This window comes from Musa acuminata, chromosome BXJ2-9 (assembly GCF_036884655.1).
Source record: "Musa acuminata AAA Group cultivar baxijiao chromosome BXJ2-9, Cavendish_Baxijiao_AAA, whole genome shotgun sequence".
NCBI lineage: Eukaryota > Viridiplantae > Streptophyta > Magnoliopsida > Zingiberales > Musaceae > Musa > Musa acuminata.
In genome coordinates this window covers 45,267,624-45,278,652 of record NC_088346.1, presented here as the reverse complement: position 1 = coordinate 45,278,652, position 11,029 = coordinate 45,267,624, and the positions used below count along the sequence as shown (strand labels likewise).

General features: G+C 37.9%; 1 protein-coding gene across 1 annotated transcript; it reads left to right on the top strand.

Annotated features, from left to right (window-relative positions):
* The first annotated feature begins 3,065 nt into the window (after positions 1 to 3,065).
* Positions 3,066 to 6,264, top strand: LOC135586133 (cysteine-rich receptor-like protein kinase 44). The gene is made up of 7 exons (XM_065123539.1): positions 3,066 to 3,875; positions 4,454 to 4,600; positions 4,672 to 4,802; positions 4,871 to 5,081; positions 5,314 to 5,551; positions 5,648 to 5,798; positions 5,890 to 6,264. The coding sequence occupies exons 1-7, from the start codon at positions 3,074 to 3,076 to the stop codon at positions 6,172 to 6,174; spliced, it is 1,965 nt and encodes a 654-aa protein (XP_064979611.1). The 5' UTR covers positions 3,066 to 3,073; the 3' UTR covers positions 6,175 to 6,264.
* The last annotated feature ends 4,765 nt before the right edge of the window (positions 6,265 to 11,029 follow it).

Below are 11,029 nucleotides of genomic sequence, written 5' to 3'. Positions count from 1 at the left end.
CTCAAATAAATTCTGCCCTATTGGGTATTGAATCTCTATCCAATTATCCAAATCTCTTATATTAATGATTCTCTACCCAATAATCTCTTATTAGCTCTTATTGAATCTCATATATAGGATCCAATAATTCATGGGCTTAATGGATATCCAATAAGATAGGGGCTCCGACGGATATCTGATATATGAACCTCTACTTGTCGCAATACCTACTATATGTGTGTAACCCTCTAGGCCCAATATTGAATTGGCCATGAGTCATACCTATCAAAACTCCTTCTGACTCAGTGAATTATTAGCTTCATAATAATTCACTCAACTCATCGACTACGAACGTACTAGGCCACTACGCTACAGTCCCCATATGATATAAGGGAATCTAATCCTTTGGACCTATATGTCTTCAATTATTGTATATTTATAGTTATTTATCCATCTAATATTCTAGAGACCATACATCGAGCGTGTTGTTAGACTCATACGGTTTCTCCTCGAGTCTCACTTTAATTGATTCTTCCGGAGAACTCTTTCTCTCTCAATCCAAATGACCTTGGCTAAGAATTTGTCTGAGCAAGAACACATGAGATATTTTTCTCATGATACCGAGAGTAGATATGATCCTCTTTCGATACTTAATAGCCCGATGACCGATTATACTAGATTTGGAACTTTCAAACATATAAGTATAATATCAAAGAATATAGTACTAATACAAGACATCCTTAGTGTCTCAAGTCTAAGGACCAAGTACACCACTGAGATGATAGAATCATTGTCTTATAATGAGATATCATCAACTATCTAGCATATTCTGTAAGCAAATCAATCAATGAACTCATTCTCAAATGAGCACCTAGATTGTAGCCCTATTGTCCCTACACAAGCAACTATGAAACTAGCTATCTCCATAATATAGACGGATATACAGCATACCAGTCTATCCGGTTATCTCGATGTCCTTCTTGAATAATCTATGACCGGGATTATTTAGGGTCTATTTTTAAATATGAATCGGTCTCATTATCGTGATCTCATCAAGATCCGATTCTCATTGCATATATTTATGGACTTCACAGTATATTTATACATCAAACAATATAAAGTGAGAAAATATCATAATAATAATAAGCAAAAAATAGTATATGTCATGTCACACATGTCATCACTCACGTGATTGACTTATATGACACCTATGACTAGCAATCTCCCACTTATCCTAAAGCCAATCACCTATATGTTTGATCTCCATCAGATAAATATGATGCTTAAAGACAATATGAGATAATAACTTTGTTAATGGATCTGTGATATTATTTTTGGATGAAACTTTTTCCATTAGTACATCTTATCGGGCCATGATTTTTCTAATAAGTTGGAACCTCCTTAGAACACAGACCTGAGTTCCCTCCTTTGAGCAATCACCTCATAGTTATCACAATACAAAGGAATCGACTCCTTATTGCTTGTCACAACTCCTAGATCTATAATAAACTTCTTCATCCAAACTCTCTTCTTTGTTGTCTCTACCGTAGTAATGTATTCTACCTCTGTGGTAGAGTCAATAGTAGTATCTTGCTTTAAATTTTTCTGGCATACTGTTCCTCCATTCAAAATAAATACATACCCTAAATTAGACTTGCTATCATCGACATCATACTAGAAGCTCGAGTCTATATAGACCTTAACCATAAGGCTACTTCCTTCATATACTAGTAAAATATCTTTAATCATTTTCAAGTATTTAAGGATAAACTTTACTACTTTCCAATACTCAAAGCTTAGATCCGCCTAATACCTGCTCATGATACTCAGAGCATGCGCTATATCAAGCCTGGTACATAGCATATCATACATAATAGAGTCAATCGCTGAGGCATATAGTATACTATCAATGCATATCTTTTCTTTAGGAGTCTTTGGGAACATACTTCTAAAAAGTGATATCTCATATCTCATTGAGACTAGGATAAGCCAAGCATCCTCTTAAATCTATCTCTATAGATCTGAATCTCAAATATGTATGATATTTTTCTTAAGTCCTTAATAAAAAAGTATCTAGAGAATCAAGTATTTACTGTGAAGAATATTCCTATATCATTCTTAATTATTATAATATTATCGATATATTATATCAAGAAGGTAATAATGCTTGTACTTATCTTCCAATACACATAAGATTCTTTCTTAACAAATAAATGAATCTAAGTAATATGCATTTGTTTGGGTGAATTGCATAGCTACAAATGATTAGGTAATCTGAAAAATCGAGCTCCATTGCTGAATTGATTAGGTGACAGATCAAAGCACATGGAAAAGTCCATCAAGTGCTTCAACTCCCTTCGCGATTGAAACTGCTATCCAATTATTGATGTCGGGAAGAAATAAGTCAAGCGAGCAAAAGAACAAGCGAAGCCTCTTGAGCTGTAGGATTCTGTTGTCGACTGCCACAAATTCTTCTAGGGTTTTGTTGCTCACGAATTCTGGCTCGAAGTCTAAAGCAGGGGCAGAGAGCTGAATAATAGAATGGAAAGACCGGAGGATGGACTCAGGCTACCCAGTTAACATCTCCATGGTTTCTCTCCTATGTTGCAACCAATTGATGCTTATCATTTGCTTATTTTGGTTGATTAAATTAACGACCTAGATGTTTCACTTTCGTAATTATAGAATATTAGTATAACTTTTTAAAGTATAAAAATTAAAATATTAAAAATAGTTAAGACATGGATAATATAATTAGCCTTCTATTTTATATCATAAGACTTCAAACATTCAAAAGTAAGCCAAGAAAGCCAAATGCACCACCAGACTATTGAATCCTAATCAAATAATAAGATAAAAAAATATAACTTTCCATATTAGGATTACTATTATTTTTGGAGTTATTAAATTGTCGTCCCCACTTCTACAAAACAGGACGAGTCACCGTTGACTTATGGTCGCCTTGGAAAAAAGTTATGGCGACGTGTGTAATCGATAGGTTGACTGACCAGGTCAAACATCGAACACCTCATGCTTAAAGCTTGCTCTGATCGTCTTCCTCCCCGATCACCATCCGCAACGAAGGAACGCAGATATGCCTCGTTCCTACCATGTCCTCCTCTTCTTCTCCCTTGTTCTCATGCTCCGCTGTTACGGAACCAGCTCGAGCAAGCTCTGGAGCTACTGTCCTAATGATGCCAACTACACCACCAACAGCACCTTCCAGTCCAACCTCAACCTCCTCCTCGCCTCCCTCTCCTCCTCCACCGCCGCCACCGGCTACTCCAACGACACGGAAGGTCAGTCCTCTGACCAAGTCCACGGCCTCGCGTTATGCCGCGGCGACGTCTCCTCCTCCGTGTGCCAGACCTGCCTCGACGCCGCCGTCCAAGACATCATCCAGTCGTGCCCCAATGGCATGACATCCACCACATGCTACGACGACTGCCTGCTTCGCTACTCCAACCGGACGTTCTTCTCCACGGCGGACACCTCCTTCATGTACGCGGCGTGGAACAGCCAGAACGTCTCGGACCAGCAGCAGTTCCAGACCACGCTGGGGAATCTCATGGACGATCTCACCGACAAAGCAAGTAGCTCGCCCAAACTGTTCGCGGATGGGTCGGCCAAAGTCACCAGCTTCGATAAGCTGTACGGATTGATGCAGTGCTCGAGGGACCTGTCGGCGGACGACTGCTACCGGTGTCTCCGGGACACGGTGACCTTCATTCCCAAGTATTCCAGTTGGAAGCAGGGAGGGAAGGTGTACACCCAGAGTTGTTATCTTCGCTTCGAGTTGTATCCTTACTACTACATCTACGCCGTGAAGGCTCCACCGCCCGTGTCTCCGAGCAGCAAGACGGCCAACGATACCGTGTCAAATGATGCCGCTGGAGGTAAGAACAGACATAAACATATAAACATTCTGTTAATAGAATCGACATGAACTTTACGCAACGTAGAATTTATTACAGTGCTCGAGAGAGGCAGAATGCTCCATCTTTTTCCAGTAAGAGGACAAAATGCTTCACATAATGACACTAAAAGTATCATAAAATTAAATCAGCTTTCTTCGACATGACAGCACTGCGTTAGATAAGAACGGCGATCCCTTCAGTCCAAACGCCAGCCATGTTTGACTGGTCAGAGGAAATCCCGTCAGCTGCAGGTCAACGGCGCTGAAACGATATCTGACCATCCGCTGCGTCTTTTTCTCTTCCCCAGTATAGAAGTTCCATGTTCTTAAAAGACCTTCCAATCTCAATTATTCCCCCGGAGTCTATCACGGAATTGACGCAATATGTGTACGCCCCCGTTAGATCATAAGGAAACTTCTGACCTCTCTCTGCTTTTATGACTTCTAAAAGTAGGTTGACCTAAAAAAAATCTCCCAGCCTCTGCATTATGTTACCTTACACTGATTTCATTTATTGGAACGGAAGGTTCCATTGATACACTATCAATTTCTGTGTAGGAAAAAGTAACATTGCTGTGAAAACAGTTCTACTTGCTGTCATCCCTGTTGCTGCAGCACCGTCGTTCCTCCTTGCCATCTTTATGTACTGTCGAAGAAGGAAACCAGCAATGCCAAGGAGGATGCAGCTGCACAAACGAGTATTTGGTGAGGCAGCAGAATTAGCATGCTTTTTTATGAACTTTGCAGGTGCTTACTGTGACAATTTTATTGAGCAGACAATGAAGACCAACAAGAAATCAAGAGTGCAGAATCGCTGTTAATTGATCTGGAGGTGATGAGGTCTGCCACAGACAACTTTTCTGATGCAAACAAGCTAGGAGAAGGAGGATTTGGACCAGTTTACAGGGTAAGCCCTCAAAGACTGAAGAATTCTTCTCTGTGTAACCTGTAATCCATATGGTTCCTGCACCACAGGGAACACTAGAGGATGGAGTGCAAATAGCTGTGAAGAGGCTTTCAAGAACCTCAGTGCAAGGGCTTGTTGAGCTGAAGAATGAGGTGGTTTTGTTGGCAAAACTTCAGCACAGAAACCTTGTGAGATTGTTGGGTTGTTGCTTACAAGATGAGGAGAAATTACTTGTCTATGAGTACCTTCCTAATACAAGTCTTGACAATGTCTTATTTGGTATGCTTCACCACTTGCATCCATCACCATTGTGCATCACCTAATGGTGCTACAATACATCGGAAGCTGTATTGCTTCATATCTGAACCAAATCCTATACACCTTCTTATGATGATATTGCAGTGCACTCTAGCTGAAATATTTGAATTATGTTAAAACATGAGCATTATTGTCACATGGCACTACTGCTTCACATTTCCGTAACCTGAGTCATTTAAGCTGAATGGAGCAGATCCTGTGAGGAGAGTGCAATTGGACTGGGCAAGGAGGTATAAGATCATCGAGGGCATCGGGCGAGGACTTCTTTATCTCCACGAAGATTCAAGGCTCAAGATCGTTCACCGGGACCTAAAAGCCAGCAATATCTTGTTGGATGGGGATATGAACCCCAAGATTTCAGACTTCGGTCTCGCCAAGCTTTTTGATGTGGATGAGACACAGAGGAACACTAGCAGAATTGCCGGAACATAGTACGCAAAATCTTGAGTTTTCTTCCTCGTCATTCATCAACTGCAAACTCTTGACATTTCATCTCATCTAATGCTTGTTCCATTTGTTGATGGAAGTGGATATATGGCACCAGAGTATGCTCTGCGTGGGCGCTTCTCGACTAATTCAGATGTTTACAGCTATGGTGTGCTAATTCTGGAGATCTTGACTGGTCGAAGGAACAGCGGCTACGTGGGATCTGGGAATTCCATCGACCTTCTTAGCAATGTAAGCATCGATCTTCCTCGAATAAGCATTTGATTTGGTTTGATTTGATCGAGTGTAACTTCATGTCCTTCTTTTCATGGCAATCGAAAAGGTCTGGAGGCATTGGAATCAAGGGGATGCATTGCAGGTGGTTGACCAAAGTGTGGTCGATCAATGTCAACTTCAGGAAGTGTTGAGATGCATGCATATAGGGTTGCTGTGTGTCCAAGAAGACCCTGCACAAAGACCCAGCATGGCATCCATAACTCTTATGCTTAATAGCTACTCTGTTGGTCTTCCTACTCCTTCAGCACCTGCTTTTGTCACTCTTAGTATCACAAGTTCCGCAAAAAAATCCAAAAATGATGTTTCCATCTCTGAAATGGATCCCAGATAGTAATAAGAAGATGTGTGTTTTAAGTTTTGTTTCTGTAAGACTTGAGGCTTAAATTTCAGTTTCATGTGCTGCAGTCTTGGATGATTTTGTCCAGACATAACTTTCGGAAAATATGATTCATGAAAGAAAAAGTTCAAGATCAAAATCTTGGATTGGAAAAGGCTTCTAAAATGAGCTTGATTGGACACTAGTTTGGTGAACGTGTGTAGGTTTCTGTTTTGTTCCTTCTGCGTTCTTATGCACTCTTGTATCCTTAACAGCCAGCTTTATTTATGAAGTGTGACATATGGGCGCTAATTACGTATTAGGCCTTTAGTTAGCTGCCTTTAATCTAGTTTATTCTCATGTAGTGGACTCTATTAACAGAAATGCATTTACATGTTGTCACACAAAAAATGATGTTAAAATAGGGTTAAAAGGTAATTTTATAATGTTATTCTTATCGATATTAATTTTTCATTTCATAACTTATGTAAAAGCAACAGTCGAGAAATCAACACAAAAGTCAACAGATGAGAAGGTAAGATCACAAGAGAAAGATCCTTTCTACAAAGTACTTCACTTTCCAACAAAACCTCGAAGGCATAAAGAGAAAAGATAGAATAATTGAATAGCATTGTCCCATTTAGTTTCCGAACAATGCCTTTCTCTCTCTCTCTATTATTTTTCTTTAGACGATAAGAATAGTACTACAAAATTATCTTTTTGATCCTATTTTAGTATCATTTTTTATATGTGACAACACATACAATATTGTCATCAGAAGAATGATGGCGTGAGAAGAAATAGAGTTAAATATTTCACTTTCGTAAATATAAAGATGTAATAAAAGTGTAGGAATCGAGATGTTAATAATAATTAATTATATGAGATAATATGTAATTGGCTCGACATATGATCACATAATAAAATTTAATAAAATGAAGGTAAAATAAATAAAAAGAGTCCATCTATATATATCACAAATATATGGACAAATTTAGTTTAGTATAGTTGTAATATTTCAAGCATAAGATAACTTAAATTAACTTATGAATAATAGATGAGTGTATTATTTTTTAAGTTAAATAAATATTATAATCAATGATTTAACATGATAAAATTGATACATTAATTAATCCATCGATAAGAATTTTATGGAAGGAAAGGAAAAGTCATAATAGGGAAATAAGCCTACTTATGGCAAGAATATAAGAGGATTCAATATAGGAGGACATCAATTAATCATATCAATTGATCCTGCATGCACTTAATTGTAGTTCCATCAGAAAGATGAGTTGCTATAATATTAATTAATTAAAAAAAGAAAAAAAAACATATCTATAAAATTTGTATGTAAACCTTCTTGATTTTTAATATTATAAAATTATCTTATGAAAGTGAAATATTTAATCCTATTATTTCAATAAATTTCTTCTAATTTTTAATCTTATAAAATTATCTTCTTAATCATGTATAGAGATATTAATATTTTATTTTTATAAATAAAAAATTTTAATATAATTTTTTTTTAAAAAAAATTGAGATACTAACGATAACTAATTACCAAGATAATATATAATTAGTCCACGCCACCAAATCTTGCAAAAGAGCAGACCAGACGATGCATAGCGCACATGTCAATCAACTGGTAGCTAATAACTCGTTCAAATCTTGAACGACGAGATAAGGTAAACGTAATGCTCCCTCTCTAACCAAAGAAAAAGAGAGAGAGAGAGAGAGAGACGGCACAAGCAATGGATTCCATGGCAGGCTTACGCAACTTGTCCCAAGCATTGCTCGAAGGGAGTCTTTAGCTCAACGGCTCAAGCAGGCTCATCGTTCCCCATGGCAACCAAGTGACCGTCACCCTGCCTAAGCTTGTTGTCTGAGCCTAGCAGCAAGCTACGATCGAGGGTGATTCCTTCATTGCCTATAGCAGTCGTCACGCTGTGCTTGGTATCATGACCACGGGGCTCGTTGGCAAATCCTTCGTCAAGGCCATTCTCATTGATGCCAAGTCCATCAAGCGGCCTTCATAAGTGATAGCAGATAAGTAACTGCATGAGGAAATCTCACTAATCGGTTTAGAAAAATCCTCTCATCTAACATATATAAATAGATATTGTATTCAATTAATTCAATTGGGTTTCGTCATTACATTTCAATTTATAATGGTAACAAAACATATATTACCTTAGAGCAAGATTTATCCTTCCTTCCTTACTATCTAGTGACATCTCCTTGGTGAGAACGAGCAGTTGATTCTCTTCCTCAATGATCATAGCCCTTGCTTCTATCACTAACTATTGTTCCTTCCACCAATCAAAGCATTTCGATAGAGATATGCAGCCTACGTATGTTCGTCATTATTATCGAACACAAATATCGACATATAGTTGAAATTAGTCTCACACTTATACATCAACCATCCATGCCACTACTGCTGCAGAACTCAATTGGGTCATGAATCTATTCAAGGAACTTAATGTCAACTCTACCCATACTTTTACAATATATTGTGATAATGTTGGAGCTACCTACTTATGCATCAATTCAGTGTTCTACTCACGCATGAAATACATGTAAGGAAATCTAGGAGCAACATCACATACGTAGTGGAAGAATATAAAACAAAAATATCATATTTTTAAAAAGGTGTTCCTCGTCGTGCGAAGATTAGTATGCAAAAACCTGTAAAACTAAAAACTACATGTTAGATAGTTATGTTACTTACGGAGATTGTATATCCCAGAATTTCTATAGATCTATGGGAGAGGATGAAAGAGGTCAAGTGTTCTCCTCTCTAGCGGTGATCCATATGGCAAGGGCTGTGAAGACATTCCTCAAATTGCTACCCAAATCTCCACATGCCCTTGCTAGCTGAGGAGGAGAAGAGGAGACGAGAATAGGTGGTGGCAGCCAAGAAGCCTAGCCCATGGCCTTTTGGTTTTCTCATATTTATATAGGTCCATTGTCAACTTACCCCTAATGAATCCTACCATATTGGGTATTGAATCTCTATCCAATTATCCAAACCTCTTAGATTAGTGGGTCTCTACCTAATAATCTCTTATTAGCTCTTATTGGATCTCATATATATGATCCAATAATTTATAAGCTTAATGGATATCCAATAAGATAGGGGTTTTGATATCGAATTGGCCGTGAGTTATACCTGTCAGAACTCCTTCTGACTCAGTGAATTATTAGCTTCATAATAACTCACTCGACTTATCGACTACGGACATACTATGCTACTACACTACAGTCCCTAGACGATACAAGAGAATCTAATCCTTTGGACCTATATATCCTTAGTTATCGTGTACCTATAGTCCATTATCCATCTAATATCCTAGAGATTGTACACTGGGCATGGTGTTGTCAGGCCTATATGGTTTCTCCTCGAGTCTCACTCTAATCGGATTTTCTCGGAGAACTCGTTTTCTCTCAATCGGATTGACCTTGGCCAAGGATTTGTCTGAGCAAGAATACATAAGATATTTCTTTCATGATACCGAGAGCGGATGATCCTTTATCGACACTTAATATCCCTCGTAAGATTAGTTACCACTCCTGATGATTGGTTGTACTAGATTTGAAACTTTCAAACCTATAAATACAATATCAAAGAATATAGTACTCATGCAAGACATCCTTGGTGTCTCAAGTCTAAGGACCAAGTACACCATTAAAACAATAGAATCATTATCTTATAATAAGATATCATCAACTATCTAGCATTCTATAAGTGGATCAATTAGTAAACTCATTTTCAAATGAGTACCTGCATTGTAGCCCTAGTGTCCCCACATGAGCAGCAATGAGACCAATCACCTCCATCATATGGATGGATATATAGCACATTAGTCTATCCGGTTATCTCGATATCCTTCTTGAGTAACCTATGATCAAGATTATTTATGGTCTATTTTTAAAGGTGAATCGGTCTCATTATCATGATCTCATTACAATCTGATTCTTATTGCACAGATCCATCGACATCATAATATATTTATGCATCAAGTAATATAAAGTGAGAAAATATCATAATAACAATAAGCATGGCATGTCACACGTGCTATCGCTCACGTGATTGGCTTGTAGGGCATCTATGACTAACAATCTCCCACTTAACCTAAAGTCAATCACCTATGTGTCCGATCCCCATCAGATGTCTGTGATACTTAAAGATAATATGAGATAATGGCTTTGTTAGTGGATTTGTGATATTATCTTCGAATAGAATTCTTTCCATTGCTACATCTTCTCGGGCCTCGATTTCTCTAATAAGTTATAACCTCTTCAGAACACTTCTGATGAGACCCGAGTTCCCTCATTTGAGCAATCGCCTCATAGTTATCACAATACAAAGGAATCGACTCCTCGCTACCCGTCATGACTCCTAGATCTGTGATGAATTTCTTCATCCAAACTCCCTCCTTTACTATCTCTACCGCAATAATGTACTTCGCCTCTGTGGTTGAGTCAATAGTAGTATCTTGTTTTGAATTCTTCTAGTATACTGCTCCTCCATTCAGAGTGAATACATATCCTAAATTAGACTTGCTATCATCGACATCATATTAGAAACTCGAGTCCATGTAGCCCTCAACCATGAGGCTACTTCCTCAATATATTAGTAAAATATTCTTAGTCCTTTTCAAGTATTTAATGATATACTTTACTACTTTCCAATACTCAAAGCCTAAATCTGCCTAATACCTGCTTATGACATTCAAAGCATACGCTATATCAAGCCTCGTACATAGCATAACAGACATGATAGATCTAATTACTAAGGTATAGGGTATACTATCCATATCTATCTTTTTTCCAAGAGTCTTTGAAGACATATTCCTAGAAAATGATA

What these genes read in the sequence shown, in the direction of transcription:
- LOC135586133 (XM_065123539.1), top strand. Translation starts at nt 3,074, where the DNA reads ATGCCTCGTTCCTACCATGTCCTCCTCTTCTTCTCCCTTGTTCTCATG. An exon ending in TCTTGACAATGTCTTATTTG is followed by an intron (nt 5,082 to 5,313) that starts GTATGCTTCACC and finishes TGAATGGAGCAG; the next exon opens with ATCCTGTGAGGAGAGTGCAA. An exon ending in AGCAGAATTGCCGGAACATA is followed by an intron (nt 5,552 to 5,647) that starts GTACGCAAAATC and finishes TGTTGATGGAAG; the next exon opens with TGGATATATGGCACCAGAGT.